General features: G+C 29.9%; 1 protein-coding gene across 4 annotated transcripts in view; it reads left to right on the top strand.

The window, feature by feature from the left end:
* LOC105234013 (homeodomain-interacting protein kinase 2) overlaps positions 1–8,461 on the top strand; it is a 110,425-nt gene extending 101,964 nt beyond the window's left edge. For all 4 annotated transcript variants that reach the window (XM_049459283.1, XM_049459282.1, XM_049459280.1 and 1 more), the window contains exons 12-14: positions 948–1,912; positions 4,023–4,182; positions 4,337–8,461. In XM_049459283.1, the coding sequence (XP_049315240.1) occupies positions 948–1,912; positions 4,023–4,163 (1,106 nt within the window). In that variant the 3' untranslated portion in view covers positions 4,164–4,182; positions 4,337–8,461. The remainder of the gene's footprint in view (positions 1–947; positions 1,913–4,022; positions 4,183–4,336) is intronic.
* Positions 8,462–17,900: the final 9,439 nt, after the last annotated feature.

Here is a 17,900-nt window from a genome sequence, read left to right as displayed (position 1 = left end):
TACATCAACAACCACATCAACGTCTACTAGTAGCATCACTAATCATTCAAAGGCAAAGTTATCACATGAGCCACAAACGCATACGAATTCGTATACGCATTCAAATTTAACCCATAGCGCTGATGTCAGCATCAAGTGTCAAAGTAGTTCGAACAGTAGCCATAGCCATAGCAATAGCAATAACAGTAATCCAAGTAACATTAATAGCAATAGTCAAGGCGGTGGCGTACATAACAATCATAACAATAATAATAATAATAATAACAATAACAACCACAATAGTAGCAATAGCAGTAGTAACAGTAATCAATATGCCACCGCCGCCCGCAGTACAGCATCAAATGCTGTGCAGGGCGGAAGCGGAAGTGGAACTGGATTTGGTGGTGCAGGAGCCGGAGCAGATATTGCAATGGGCGCGGCCGCGGTCGCCGCATGCTCGGCACAGCAACATGTGCAGCAGCACGCACACTCGCACTCGCATACGCATCATCATCATCATAATTCACATCATCATCATCATCAGACGCCGACACAGCCACAGCTTATGCAGCCACAATATATTGCAAGCACTCATCATCATCAACCAATGCCACAACCACAACCACAGCCACAGCAGCAGCAATGCGGCAGCCTCTCTCACAATTCCGCCTCCGCATCCTCTACCGCAACCAACACCAATTCCAATTCTACTTCTACTTCCACCCACCACCATTACAGTAGCAACAGTAGCAGCAGCAATCATCATCATCATGTTGCTAGCAACACGTCCTCCATATCCTCAAATACGAACAATTCTTCTTCCCATCCAACCTCTAACCTATCCGTCACCACCAATCCCTATCCACCAACCATACTATCAACATCCTCCACCGCCTCTTCCTCAACCACCAGCATCGCTCATCGTCACAGCAAACATGTACAGTTAGTAATCCCATGCGTAACCGTAGGTGACAACGACACAGATGAGGTGCGCCGACGCGGCAGTCATGCACACAGCGGTGGCAACAGTCCCAGACAGCAACAGCATCATCAGCACCAGCAACAACAACAACAACAACAGCAGTTGCAGTCATCCTCATCACACCATCATCATCAACAACAGCACCAACCGCCACCACAGCACCAACAACAGCCGCAGCAGCAACAACAATATCAGCAGCCTGCTCAGCAGCAGCAACAACAGCAACAGCCTAATATTAAATACGAACCGGGGCAATCGCAGAAAAAGCGCATCTTGGCCATGGCCCAGAACGAGTGCTACAACAATGGCGGCAACAGCGCTGTTGGCTGCAGCGGCAGCTTAGGCAATCAGACCGCTAGTTTGCCGCATTTGCCAACCAAACAAGAGCCAGCCGAATTCTACGAGTATCCGCCACAGCAGGCCACATCGGTTGTTGTAGACAACAAGCGTTCTTCATGGGCAGCCGCCGCCACACAAGCGCCACCGGCACACCATAAACGTGAGGTCACCTCGACCGCCTCCTCTGCCTCGGCCTATGTACAGCATACGCCCTCAACAGCCGCAGCTGCTCCACCATTGGCACATTCGAAGAGCTCATCTTCGGCAGTCGGCGGTGCTGTGGCAGTTGGTGCAGTTTCTGGTGCCGCTGCAGGCCCGCCCTCGTGGGGTGCACCACAAGTATACCATCGTCAGCAGCAAACACACGCTGCTGTACAGGTGGTTGCACCATCGGCGCAACAACAACAACCGCAACATCATCAGCATCAAGCGAATACACCAATCGGTGGCTCGCCTGCCGCGGCCACTGCAGTGATGCTTCAGCCAGATATCTATGCGCAGGGTGATATATATCGTCGCCCAACGGTGTTTGTGTCGCAGGCGACTCCTACATATGCATACAATCGTGCCGCAGTGGCGCCACCCCCCGCACACAACAGTTCGAGCCGTCAGGTGAGTTTTGCGTCACGCGTTTGAATGCGCGCGTATTAAAGTGAATTTAGTAAATATTCAAATTTTATTTAGTTGTACATAAGGTGAAGATACTCATATTCTGGCGTTTGGTAATCATATTTTTTACAGTTTACTATCTAAAAAATCCATTTTAATCTTTTAAAATATTTTTTGTGTAAAAATTTTAAAAGAAATCAATTTCAAATGCTTTTGGGTTGCAGTCTTCTAAAGTACAACCGCTCAGTGTAATCAGTTGTCTTAAAACGCGTTGTTCTCAAAACCGTATTTTGGCTACAGTTGTGACTCGAAAACAAATCAACCGAATTGGTTTGATTTTTTTATCCTGATTAAGTTACGTTAATTTTGCAAGGCAGTTTGTAAAACCCAGAAGGAACTTCGGAGGCTATAAAGTATATACAGTATCGGACAAAACAATGGATACCCCATCACATTTTTTACCTTTCGTCTTTCTAAGCTCAATAAGGTGTTTTAGTCAATAGTTATTTATTGAAATGCCAAAATCTAAAGAAAAAAGCGTTCACTTGAAAACTGATTTTTAATGGTCATTTAAGTGGACTGGGGTACGGCAAAATTGCATGAAAATATTCAAGAAGCAAGGCTACAATCCAAGAAGTGCTCAAAAACTACAAGAAAAATGATGGACTAGAGAATGCGCCAAGATCATGCCGCCTTTCAGGGCAACCACTGCTCGCGAAAAGACTAAAAAACAGAGAAGTGAAGAAAGACTCGACTGTTTCAGCCCGATTTATGAAGCAATGCTTTCAATTTAATGATTCTGAACGAACATTTCAGCGGAGAAACCGAGAAGATTGTTGTTCCAACCACTACCAGATCAAATTGTCTTTAATCAGTAAAAAAAACTTGAAGACGCGTTTTGATTTTGCCAAAAAGTAGCATCAAATGCCGCCAAGTTTTTGAAAAAAATAAAATAAAATGGAGTGATGAGAACTACTTCTAATTAAAAAATATGAAAGGCAAAGAAAAAAATTGGCGATAGAGTCATGAGAGGCTCCAAAGCAAGTGCATTCAAAGCACCATAAATTTCGGAGATGGAAATGTTTTAGTTTGGCATTGTTTTAGCTACAGTGATCTATCAAATCTGGTAATGGGCGATGGCTAATGACGGGAGAGTCGTAAGTACAGCATTTATGGCAATATTTGCATGATAAGCTCAACCGATCTTCTTGTCGTTCCCAATAAACCAGAGATTTTTAATACATTAAAGGACTCCTGTTAAAACATACTACAAACGCTTCTTCAGAACTTGACAGATATCATGTCTCCACATCTCTTGGCTCTAGTCGGGTCCAAGTAACCGGAGCGGATACGGATTTTTATCCGGCCAAGGACTGTCAACTCGGCAACTTTTCGCGAAATTATTTCATGAATGTTTTTTGCCGCTACAACAACAACGTCTTTGGTTGTAATTAACGCTTATCTAATATTTAAAACTTAATTTTTTTGTATCTAATATAAACCAACCAATAAATTTCTTGTCTCAAAAGATATACTCATTTTGGTCCTAACATTCATAGGGTAATCATAGTTTTGTCGGATACTGTATATAAATTATATAAATGATCAGTACTACGAGCTGTGCTGTCTGTCTGTATATATGCGAACTAGTCCCCCAGTCTCCCAAGAGGCTGCTCATATTGTCATTTGTCGAACCCTCAGAAAGCGAACCATTATAATATATAGTTGCCATACAAAGTGAACGATCGGAATTAAGAGCTTGTATGGTAAACTTTTTTTATCTATAATATCGGGTGTACCCCTTACTTAAATAGACTTAATTTTTTTCCAAAAGAAATTGCTATTGTTATCAAGATAAGTTTGTCTGCGTCTACATGCATAAATTACGGTAAAGAGTTTAAGTGTAGCGTATGAAGTAAGAATTAATTACTAAGTGTCTTTCGGCAAGCCAAGTTCTCTACTAAAGAGGGCTATAGCAGGACCCTAAAGATGAGGGTTGCACCGCCACCTTAGCTCTGCTGTACACTGGGGTCCTGTTATATCCACGTATCTAAAATAAACGTATTCTTAAATTACCGTTATTGTCTTACTTAGATCTTTTGTTAATTGACAGGTAATACCATCGCATCCACTACCCGCCCATATACATTTCCCCACACAGTACAGCCAATTTGGTCCACTAAGTCCAGCACAAGTTGCCGCCAGCAAGCATGCGCATTACGCACCGACGAACATATGGTACGGTGGAGAATAAACTGGTTTAAAACACTCGAGTGAGTCCAACGAAACGAATGAATATTACCAATTATTACTTAACCTAAAGAATTGTATATTTCTACATTAATATTTCTCATTTTCTTTTCAAAAAACTTTTTTGGTGTGTTTTGTTTTTGTTTTGCCTTGACCACACCATATACATGCATGCAGATCGTTTCTAACTGATTGTGTTGGCGGCAGCAACGACAGATTTACGAACACCAAATGCGATACAAAGCACTACAAACCCAATTACAACAATAATAACAATGGTAGTTTAGGCGACTTGCCGCAGCATTTGCAAACAAGCGTCCAACTACAACAAAAACAAGAAGATTTTAAATTACCAGCGTGCACACGGAACGCGCTGAATGTTGAAAATGAAGTGGCGGCCGCAGCAGAAACCAACACAACAACAACAATTGAGGATAATCAAAATTTGTCTTTCACACGCTGGTGGTTTATGCTGATGCAACAGACCATCAACTACAATTACAGCAACATATTGCAACGAACGAACGCTGCAACGGCAACAACAACAACATCGCTACCAACAGCATTTCTAGATGAGCTGCTTGGGAATGTAGCGAATATCTTTTCAAGTGAATAATTGCAACTATAAATATTAATGCGTCTGCTACCACACAGGCAGCGGTAGCTGGCGCACACAACAAATACCAAATTGCTTTGATTGATAGCAAAGGTGTATATGTGGAATTGTATTTCACTAACTGTATATAGCGTATGTAGATTTAAAAAAAGCTGATGATACAACAAAAACTTACTGAAATATTGCCGATGAAATTACTTTTCACATACATAAATATGGCGTACGCAGCGGAGTCTCTCAACTACATGATTAACACATGTAATTAGACAGTTACTTTAACTTATTAACACACATACACATTCACACACTTATAGCCGCAATAAACCAGCAGGTAATAGTTGTTTTAGACGAGCCAATGTAGCGAAACAGTTCTACAACATAGTTTTTTTGTACACAGTAGGCAAAATATGCAATATTTGATAGAGCGGCAACATATAGCTCATAGTTGAAGCCAAGCAAACACTCACATATATACACATACGCATGCATATAATGATTTTTAAGTAAGCAAACTATAACATTTATAACACTTTCACGTTTATTATTACTTTGAAAAAGATGAAAATAAGCAGAAAAATACGGCAACATACATACATACATATATATTGCTAATACAAATTACTCTAATTGTTCTTAACAGCAACTATTATTATATAATATGCATTATACCTATTGATATTTCGTTTATATTACGTAAGTTTACAACGGCATAATTTTGTAAGCGGAAAACAAATCTAAGTGATTAATGTAACAATGTACTTTAAAGCAAAAGAATAGCAAGAAAATAGAAAACGCAAGCATAATTTGCAAAACTAAAAATATGTTGGTGTAAGGCACACAGTTTGTAGCCTAGCGCTGCATATATTTAACTAAACTAACTAAATTAGTTATTAAAAGCAAAAGAAGAAGAAAAGAATTTGTTGCTTTAACATTAAGCGTTTGTGTATTAGACTACATACAGCAGCGATACCTTATATGTGAAGGGTATAAAGAAAAAACTCCTTGCTAAAATAATATGAAAACTTCACTGGGCAAAACATTTTAATAAAACGTGCTTAATAATTGTGAAAAAATATATTTATACGGTAATAATGCAGAATTTTTCAATAACTGAGCTGAACAGTGATTTAAGTCTAAAAATTTAATTTAAAAAAAAAAAATTTAATTTAAGTCATCTAAAAACTGATTTAATTCACTAAAACTCATTTACGTCACTTAAACTGTATGCGCACGCGTGCAGAAATCTTTACAAAAACGCGTCAAGCACGCGTAATTTTGAAATAAAATTTGTAAAAATAGTTTTTTAGCACACAATAAAGTGCTTTTTGGGTTTCAATTAAGTTGTACTGAATGAACTTGCATATTTTTTATTTCGCGCTAATAAATTTTTAAAGAAAAACTCAAATTGCTGAACAAAAATTTAAATTTTTAAACGAAAATGCAAATTTCTAAACAAAAATTTAAATTTCTAAACAAAAACTTTGCAATTCTTAAAAAAAATTAATTTTTTTTCTAAACAAAAATTCAATTTTACAAAAATAAAATTTTACAAAAATTAATTTTTTTTTAACAAAAATTTAAATTTCTAAACAAAAATTTGAAATTCTAAGAAAAAAAAATTGTCCAGACGAATTTCTATTTTTTTTTTTTAATTTTTGCTAATTTGCTAACAAATTTAGTTTCAAATTTCTGAAAAAAAAACATTGTCCAAACGAATTTCTAAAAAAAAAATTGTTTTTGTTTCGGCAATTGTAAAATACATAAGCATTGCGCTGATTTTTTTTATTGTAAACTGATTTTTTATATTAATTTAAGTTTAAGCTCAATTTTTACAGCAATTGCGCTGCTTATAAACAGCACATTTGATTTTCATTGCATATATTGTATTATGAGTATATAATTTTTTCCTTACTTCGACTCAAAAAATAATAATATTCCTCTTGTTCTTTATTGGCGCATTGTAATAAAAATAATAATAATAACATTACAAGCAATATAAATAATAATATTTTAATATTTAATATAGTTTAACACAAAATGTACGAACATAATTCAACAGCAACGCCTGTGTCAAAGCATTACTTTACCAATATAATTTTAATTTATTAAAAAAAAATACTTCACAACTGCTAAAAGTTAATTTTTTTAATTTTTCGTTTTGCTTTAAAATTGCCAAAACTTAATATTTTTTACCACTACGCACCACGTACATGCTAAGGTGCAGTTTCATGCATTTCAATTTGCTAATTAAACAAGCCGCCGCATATTTAACATTAACATTTTGTTTTCAATAAAAGAATGACTAAAATAATATTCAATGCAAGTTTAAATAAGAAATTTTAGCAGTTAAGTTGGTCTACAACAACAACAAGGCATATGCGAAAATGAATTAATTGTGCAGGTTTTTTTTTAGGTTAGAACTAAAACCTTCAATGATCTTTTTTAAGTACGAACTCAATATAAATTTTGTTATACAATTTTGTTTTACATACCTTATAAGCGGAAAATTGAGTTTTCATGTTTATGAAAAATACTTTTAATTTTTTTTTATTGAATGCCACATAAAACAATTTCGAAATAAGCAATTGCAATTGTTTAAACAATTAAATTACTTTTTGAACTAATAAAAACTGTACACTTACATGATCTGTTTTTAAGTATAAAAATTCTCTTAATTCGTTAAACCTCAATGAAAACAACAACAACTAGAATTGCGTGCATGCATAGTAATGAAAATAAATTAAATTGCAAATATTTTAAACTTAATTTTAAATCAAATTGTAACTCAAGCAGTTGACTTTGCTTTTTCGCAACATTTTGATATAGCATTTTATCAAAACACACCGAACTCAAACACCAACATTTATAAGCAGTTACTTTTTTGCATGAACACTGCAACACTTTGCAGTTATTGCCGCAATAACTGTTTTTTTTTTGGCATAGAGTTTTCTTTTTTACCCTAAAAATTTTGTATGTACGCCTGTGGTTAAAAAACAAAAAAATGTTTGCAAAAAAGCTAACAAAACAAAATACTGATAAATGTTATGTTTATGTAATAAAGAAATACGTACATACATGAGAATAAACGCACTTCATTTTATTAATTGCTTACAGCGTTATTTTCCAATGCAGATTTGCTTGCTAGATCTTTTTGGTAAGCGTTGTTGCGCACAAGTGATATTACAAAGCTTGTGCTTGTATGTGCACAGTAGCAAAAATGTAGTTTTTTGGGTGTTTTAGTGGCCACACCAGCTCAACTAAGCGTTTATGTAACATTTTCGTACATATGTCACTTATGTTTATATATATGTATTAGTGTATATGAATTATGAATTTGCTTTATTTTGTTGTAAGCATTATATTTACATACACATAACTGTTTATATGCGCAACTGTCGTTTGATTTTTACATAATTCTAAAATGTGGACTTCTTGCCTACATTTATATATACACAATACCTACAATGGATCCATATACGAGTAATAGTAAAGCTGTTTAGTTTAGTTTTGGAATTATACACTTGATTTACTGTCAAGCGCTTGACTTATATCGAGCCTTTACTCTGCTTTTACGCAAAGATACGTAAAGAAATGTACGAAATGCTATATTATATTAATAACACTAATCTATGTTAAACATCATACGCGTTTACTTATGAAATATGCATAAATAATTTTAGTTTGTAAATTACAAAAAAAAAATATTTAAACGACATTTTAAAGCCTTTATTGTGCCCAGCGTCTGCTAGGTGCTTGTTTTTGTGTTAAATGTAAAAAAATAGCATAGCTTTATAACTGTACACGTACATATATCGAACGTACATAAGATATTTTATGTTAATTTTTTTTAATCGCGTTTTGGCTAGCGCGAAAATTAAATAATATGTGCGCCCGCGTGCTTTTTTTTAGTAACCGCCAACTGTAGTTTGGGTTTTCGTCAAATAAGTGAGCACTAATTTTATAACAATACAAGCAGAGAGTATATCAAAAAGACTCTAAATAAAACTACAAATATATGTAATTTATTATATTTATTCTTAAACTTATGCATGAATAACACCAAAACTTTCTTATATGGGTATAAAAAATAATTTTTTATTTTTATTTTATTACTTAATTAAATTTTTTTATTATTTTCTTAACTTTAGTTAACACAACTAACAATAAATAGTAAAATACTCAATTCTTTATTATAAAAATATGAAAAATTTAATTTAATTTATAATTTTGATTAAATTAAATTTTTTTTATATATGTTTTTAGTAAAAGAAATATGAGTATTTTACTATTATATTTTTTGTTAGTTGTGTATTTTTTATTTTCTTATTTTTTAATTTTTTTTTTATTTATTTATTTTTTTACTTATTTATTTTTTATTTATTATTATTATTTTTTTAAATTATATACTTATTTATGTTTTTGTTTTATTTCATATTTATTTTTTTTTTTAATATTTTTATTATTATTTTTTTTTTAGTTTTTAATTTAGTTTTTTATTTTTTTTTAATTTTTTAATTTAGTTTTTTATTTTATTTTTTTAATTTTTTTTTTATTTTTTTTTTTAATTTAGTTTTTTATTTTTTTTTTTTTCTCAATTGGGTACTTTTTGTAAACCACTAACCAATTCTATGATTGCACCAAGCCTGAAAAATATGGCAACAGCAAAAATAAGACATAAATGTAATTTTTGTACTAACATTATTTACAAGTATGTATACACATACATATATAGCATGTGGGATATATATTGCCAAAACAGTACACATATAATCAATGAACTATATTAATTGTTTAGAATAAATTATTTTTTTCAACACACGCATTAATTTTGTGTTAGTGTTAAAGTAATTTTCGCTTTATACTAGCTTATTCGTAAAAATTAATTAATAATAATTAACTGAATTTCGTACTAGTACTAGTGTTTTAAGAGACGCGTTGTCGAAACAAAGGAGCAAACAAAGTTAAACAAGAAAGCACGGTGTTAGCACACTGTTCAATGCAAATGTGAAATGAAAAAAAAAACACGAAAAATATAAGCAAAACAGAAAATAAAAATATGCAAGTACATACACAACAAATATGTGAAACTAATTAATAATAAATAAAACACAACAATAATAAAAAAATAACTAGACATTTAGCTTATAATTATTGTGATGTAGTTTTTAAATGGTTATACACATACAAACAAACATATAAAGTATATATATGATATGGTAAATACAAATTACGTTAAAGATACACATACAAACAAATTAATATTAATAATATGCATAAGTAACAACAAACTTATATATAGACGTACATATATAAATATATATACATATATATATATATATAAATTACTTAGATACAAAAACTTTATATACATTTTTATTGAAATAAATTTAGTGTTAGTGCAACTCTTATACAAACACAAAACAAAAAAACAAGCGAAAAAATATTTCTACCTAACCTACATATAAATAACAAAATGCAAATTATGCAAACATAAAATACTTACAACTCACCACTTGATGAAAATTTGAAACTTTGCAAACATATAAAATGCATATACAAAACTAATAGTTTAGCGTTTATATTCTACTAAACTTATTTGTTTCTAACTGTGTGTAAGCATTAGACGCACCGAACTGTGGGCAGCGCAAATGCGGCGATGGGAATTTATTTTACTGAAAATTTTCATATTTTTTAATGCTGGCGCGAGGGATAAAGAGACGCTGGGCGACGGTTGGGTTTACGTTGGCGGAACAGACGCTGATTTTTAGTCGGCCAAGAACTGTCAAACCGGCAGTATCCTTTAAATAACTTAAGGAATGTTTTTTTTTGTTGCTACAGCAGACGCTGGACGAATGGGCGCTGCTTTCTCAGCTTTCACATTATGCCTTTTACAATTTTGTGTTGACGTTTTGACTTATGTGTACTCACTGCATGCAAAAATGCAACAGCTGATTGGAATTCAAGCGCTGATTGCAATAACATGCTTGAAGTGGTAGTTTGACAAAAGTTTTTTTGTTTGAAAGGCGCGTAAAATTAGGCCAGCTGATTTTTTTGGAGTGAATAATATTATATATAAGTGCAATCCATTCTATTGGTGACTAGTGACTAGTATTTTGCGGGAACATCAGCACGTTATTTATTTAACAAAACAGCTCCATTTTTCGTTTGCATATATGCGGTCCACAGTTCGGTTGCGTATTCAACTAATCTAAATTTAAATTAATGTTTATGTAATATATGGACTTATAAGATGAAAAACAAATAACACTAAAACGCAAAAGGAATAGGGAATCATTACAAATGTAACTAAAATTTGAATTTACTTGTAGTTATAATTGAAAAGTAGGGTTATGCGAACATTATGCAAAAAATACAAACAAATAAGTAGTAAACAAATAAATTTTATGTAATTAAATGTGTTGTGAATGACCTTGTGTTAAACTGCTACAGCTCCGACGCTGATGCATTTGTGTAAACGCGTTGCAGCCAGTTGGCGGGCGCAAAAGTTTTTATAGGCTGTCATTTCCTCTAAAATATTACACGATTAAATATTGAAAGCAAAAGCAAAATCTTTTATAGCTGTTTAAAGTAGTAGTACGTAACAAGTAACGGCACATAATTGCGTTTATAAGTACTATATATTTCAATATTACAAAACAAGCTGCGTGAATTTAGTTTTACACACAATTTAGATGTTTACGGGACAACAGTTTTGAAATCCCCGCTCCACTTTAAATAGTAGTTTTGTAAAGTATTCAATTGAAGTTTTTCCTTTTCTAATGCAAGCATTAGGCTTGCACCAGCATCGTATTGAAGCAGACGAAGACACCAAAAATAACAAAGTGCTGCAATTGAAAAAAATATCTAAAATAATTTAAGTAAAAAAAAAAAACTAAAAAAATAACAATGAGTTTCCGCTTTATAATATGTCATAAATGTTTTTTACGAACTCTAGCTAATTAAGATAATGTTAGCACGACATAACACAAATTAAACGCTATAAAAACATATTTAAAAATGTTTGTGTGCAAAAAATAAATTCAATTTGGTTTACGCGAGAAGTTGAAATGCGTCTAAAATAACAAATACATTACATACATACATTAGTAGAAAATCTGTAGTTTGTATAAAATGTGCATAATTTTACACTAACGCAATCTATTTGAGGTTAAAATGTAGCCAAGCGAATTTCAAAATTCAATTTTTTATGTTTGAAGTTAATTATTGCTTTGCACATTGTATATATATATATTTAAATTAAAATTGCGATTTTTTTCTTTTTGATTTTACTTGTATTTTTTATTTTGAATTTTTTAGCAAATATTAGCCTTGAAACTTCTCAGTGTATGTCCAAGCATAAAATTAAATGCAACAATTGTTCTGTAAAAACATGTGTGTATGTGAAAACAAGCTGTTATGTATAAAATAATATTTATAAAAAAATATTTTAATAAATAATGTGTTTTAATAATATTTAATTTTTTTTTTGTAAAAGAATAAGAAATTGATTTTTTATAATTTTTTTCATAAAATTATTTTTTTTTTTTATAAAATATTTTTGTTTTATAAAATTAATTTTTTTTTATAAAATTATTATTTTTTAATTAAATACAAATTAAATTTTATAAAAGAAAATTTAAATTAAAAATATAATCAAATTAAATTTTTTTAAAAAAATTTATTCTTTTTAAATAATTTTTTTCTATAAATTTGTGTTTTTTTTTATATAAATTGAATTTATTTTGTAAAAAATATATATATCTTTTTATTTTTTTAAATTTTTATAATTTTTTTTTAAATTTTTAATTTTTTTTTATTTTTTAATTTTTTATTTTATTTTTTTTTTTAATTTTTATTTTTTTTTAATTTTTATAATTTTTTTTTTTAATTTCCATTAACATTTTTTTAAATGTTTTTTTTTAAGTTTTATTTAACAACTTTGTTTGTCATTATAAATAATAAATTTGTTTATTAAAATATTATTGGTAGAGAAGAAAACAAAAAAGTTTAAACAACACATTTTTTCATTTTTTTTTTTAAATAAAATTAATTATTTTTTCAATTTTTTTTTAAATAAAATTAACTTTTTTTATTATAAATAATATTGTATATTAAAATATAATTTGCTAAACAGTAGACTTTAGAAAAACATATTTAAAATAATTAAAGCAAACGTTCGAAACAAAGTATATATCGATATCTAAACACAATATAGTAATTTAATTATTTTCATGTTACATAAAACAATTTAAAGCAATTTGATGTTAAGCCAATCTATTATTACTATTATTCTTATTATTATCATTAACTGTAGCATGTAGTGCGCTTTTGATATTTGTATACTACTATGTTTATATAACTATAATTATATTAATTATCTATTATTACTTATGTACTATATAAATATATACATACATGTATACCATTACAACTACAAAGTTAAAAATTCGTGAAAACTATAATTACACTATTTTACAAATAATTTTCTATTTTTTAATCGAACCACTATCACTCATACAAATATATATGTTAAACAAAAATTATTGTCTAATGAATTCTAATGGAATATGTTTACTTTATATCACAATTACTGCATATACAAATATAATATAATATGATATATAAACTTACATAACTATGTGTACACATACATTTAACACTATTTTAATAATTACTGGAAAAAAAGTTACGAAAAAAATGCAAAACAAAAATAATATTCAACTAAAATATTAAATATATGATTTAAATGCAGCAAATTTAAATTAATTCTTTGTTTTATTTTCAAGAATTTGAGTTTGTGGATTTTAATTTCAGTTTGTTTTGAAATTTTGGTTTTTCCTGCGAAGTCTTAACACAACTTTCTTTGTGATAACAACGTAGTGAGTATAAAAAGACGTGTTGCTGCAATCCAAAATTGTGAATTTTAGTCGGTGATTCGCTTAAAATCTTTTAGAACCAAATCTAAGCCGTACTTCAATCATCTTTGGTATGAAATAGAAAAGCTTCTTATAAAATATTTCACCAAAAACAGAGCGAACATTGACAAAATGAGTTCTTTTTTGTGGTAGAGCAATTAAAGTTGCTTCGAAAATACCTGCAACTGAAAGTAAAAACTGGAATGTTTATTTGGATGAGATTGCTGGAATCTTATAGGATCTTTAGTAACTTTCAGGGTCACACAAAGACTCAAAATGTTCGGATTGCAAACAGGTTGTAAAAAAATGCTGCCTCATAACTCTTTAACGCATAAAAACGATGTCGCGTCTCTTGATATGGGAGTTTCAAAAAAAAAATAAAAATAAAGCATTTTTCTTTATTTCTTGATTTGGGAGATCCTGAGAAAGCGAAGTTACGTTTTCTAATTCATATTGTACACAAGACTGGAACAAGCTGAAGTCATTGAAGAGAGAGCGACGATAAATTTTTCACATCCACGACTGTTTACACATTTCGGGTTGCAAGTAATGCGTGAAAGTTACAAAAACAATTATATTTTTTTTTTAGTTTTTAGTCCCGTAAATCGTATTAAAAACTAATTTAAAAATTTTTAATCCCAAATTTTTGGCGACGACGCTATACATATTCAGGGTTGCATTTATTGCACAAAAAATTGAATTAGAATTTAAATATATTTTTTCGTATTACGTAAGCCTAAGAATCGTATAAAATATGATTTAAAAAAGTTAGTTTTAATTTTGAAACTAAAAATAATTTTTTTAATACAAAAAAATAAAATATTTCAATAAAAAAAATTTTTCGGAATTAAATTTTTTTGATTTTACATTTTTTCTCGTTTGCTTTCTATACATTTTGGATCAGAGTTCGCACAGAGCCATCATCTTTAATATTCTCTAGTGGGCGGCAGAATTTCTAATTTGTGATTTCGTAATTAAAAATTAAATGTTCAATTGAGTCTTTCTTTTTTTTTTTGATTGAAAGTTGAAAATATATTTTTTAGTTATAAAATCGGATTTTTATTCCAAAATTGTTTAATTCAAAAATACGCAACATACGTACATATGTACAAATGTACATACATTTGTATGTGTGAATTTTGGAATTAAAAACAAAATTCTGTAATACCGATTTTGAATTAAATCTTAAATTTTCAGTTTAATAATAATAATAAAAATAAAGTTTTCGATTTTTAATGCTGAAATTTATAATTTTTCCAAAACGTTTTGGAATAAAAATGATATTTTTAGTTTTAATCACGAAATTTTTCTATCTTTCAATTTTTTTTTTTTTGGTTAAAATGAAAATTAACTTTTTAGTTAAAAAACGGCATCTAAAATTGAAAATCGAATTTTTGTTCCAAAATTTTCAAATAAAAAATTCGCAACCTTATGCATACACATTATGGGATTAAGAATTAAAATGATTAAAAATCTAATTTTCATTTTTAATACCGAATTTTTTAATATTTTCGAAATGTTCTGCATTAAAAATTAAATTTTTAGTTTTTAATCACGAAATTTTCTTATTTTTCCGAAATGTTTTGCATTAAAAATTGAAAATATAATCTTTAGCTAAAAATTGGAATTAAATTAAAAATCTATTTTTTAATATGATTTGTTTCAATTAAAAAATCATAATCCTGTACGAACATTTGTGTAAACATTTGCTATTAAAATCTGAGAAACGTAGTTGCGTAACATTTCTACTCAATAATATTTTTACATTTTATTTCATTATTATTATTTTCATATTTTATTTTTTTATTCTTAATTTTTTTTATTATTTTTTAATATTTTGTTGCTATCTTTTTACCTTGTTAATTTTTTTATTTTTTTTCAGTAAAAGCTATAAATAAAGTTATAAATTATTGTAGAATAAAAAATAATAATTGCTAGCTTTTAAAATTTATCGATAGAAACATGACATTTTGTTCATCGGCAAGTGATTGCATCGTGACGTCATGGAAATGTCAAATCGTAATTTATAATACTGGCATAAATGTGTAGTTCGTATAAACCAATAAAAATATTTCACTAAATGTTTATCCCACCAAGCAACAACAACAAGAGCAACCAAAATTATGAAAGCATAATAAAATCAAAATACAAATAAACACAGAAAAAAATATGAATAAACAAATAAGAAGATAGCAAAACACCGTTGCGACAATTTGCAATCCCAGCTTTATTAAATTATAATAAAAACAAAAAACACGAAAATTAAATAGTAATTCAAATACATATATACACACATACATATGTAATATTTGACACAATGCCAATATTTTTTAAGCAAAAAAGTAACAACTTAACAATAACAACACCTACAAAGATTATATACTTACAATTTAGCCAAAAGACACAGATTTATGAGCTTCAAATGATTAATTTCCACGCTTCAAATGTGTTTCACACCGCGATTTTATGCATTTAACGGTAAATATTGCAAACACAATGAAAACATACAAACTGCTGTAACAGGTTTGCGCATGCATACGCAAATATGCGCATGTAGGCGCGTGTGTGTGCAAAACAAAACAAAGAAGATTTAAGAAAAAGAAGCCAACACCAAATAGTTTATGAAATTGCTTAAAGAATATTTATATGGCGCAAACGCCGTTTTAGCAAAAAAACCAAAATCAAATCAAACAAAAACACTAACAACATAAAGCAGTTACAACTTATACAAAGCAACAAAAATGCAAGAGACAAAAATATAAATGTATGCATATTTCAAAATCAAGTTTAAGCGAAAAAATATAGCAATAGCGCACACTAAGTTAGATGTAACGGTAAATTAAAACCAAAAAAACACACACAAAAGTATATAGGAATGTAAAAGAACACTTAACGCCTAAATTATTAATAAAAAAACACGTACAATACAAAGGAGTTTGAAATTTCTGCGGCGCTTGGCGAATAGTTAGATACAGTTACGTGCAAGATTGATGTACTACCCGTCCAAATAAAATTTGATTTTAACGAAATGAAATTTCCGGCGAAACAAAAGCAAGTATAAACAGCAAAACAAAAAAATATCTAAATTAATTAAATACAAATTAATGAGACATTTAAAGTAGCATTTGAATTAAGAAATTTGAAATTTAATGCACTATATTGCAATATTTATTGTGACTGCTAATACGAGTTGTAAATACTAGTTTATGTGCCATGTATGTATGCATATATGTATTTACATATGTATGTATGTGTTTTAATATGATGGTAGCATGTGATTTGAAGTACGAGTATAAAGCAGGAAGTCAGCAAATTTATATTTCCAATTTCCTATGAACGTAGCAGCGCAGATATTTGAATTCGCTGGACTTTTTCCTCTAAAGTCAGAGGCAAGAAAATATATGTATCTATTTAAATTTTTTTGCCAGTAAATTATGTTATTTCATAAAAGTAAAACCATGGCGTCATTAAATAAGGTGCCGTCTTGAAAGAAATTAAAAAGTAATTTTAATAGTAATGACTTTTTTGTGTAGATTCTGTACCAACCGAAACTTCTTGACAAGAAAATAGTTCTATTATTCGATATTCTGGTGTCTGATCGAAGCTTTTGATTTAAATTAAAAAATTGGCGGCTTCAGAAAATTAAAAAAAAAAAATCGAAATTAAAAAAGAATAAGAAAAAACTCGGTGCAATTCACAAATACAAAAGATTCCATAAACAAACTTGGTTTTGAACGGTCAATTTGAATGACAGTAATATCTTATAATGATATTGACTCTGTTCAACATGTTGGTGATTTCTTCTTTACAGCCGGAGCCGAGATGCTGGCCATTTATATAACTATATAAAGGGTGGCCTATTTTGTAGTTCCCTACTTTTTTATAAAGAAAAAAAAAACACAAAAACTTCAAACGTAATGTGCAATGTTTATTATTATTCGAAAGAACACTCTTTGGCATTTATTTTTTGAAGATTATCTGTTTCAAAAGTTGGCCGCGACTACTTTTCCTATGAGCCATCCGTTGAGTCCAATTTTCGATGACTCTTTAGAACAGTTCGACTGGTAACTGGCGAATAACACGCGTGGTGTTTTGCTCTAAGACATGAAAGGTAACGGGATTGGCCTCATTGACTTTAAACTTTATATATCGCCACAGATAAGTCTAAGTCATTATATCAAAAGATTTTGGTGGCCAATTTTTCGGCCCA

This window comes from Bactrocera dorsalis, chromosome 5 (assembly GCF_023373825.1).
Source record: "Bactrocera dorsalis isolate Fly_Bdor chromosome 5, ASM2337382v1, whole genome shotgun sequence".
Taxonomy (NCBI): Eukaryota; Metazoa; Arthropoda; class Insecta; order Diptera; family Tephritidae; genus Bactrocera; species Bactrocera dorsalis.
Note: the sequence above shows the minus strand (reverse complement) of the source record. Positions and strands in the feature narration are given on the sequence as shown.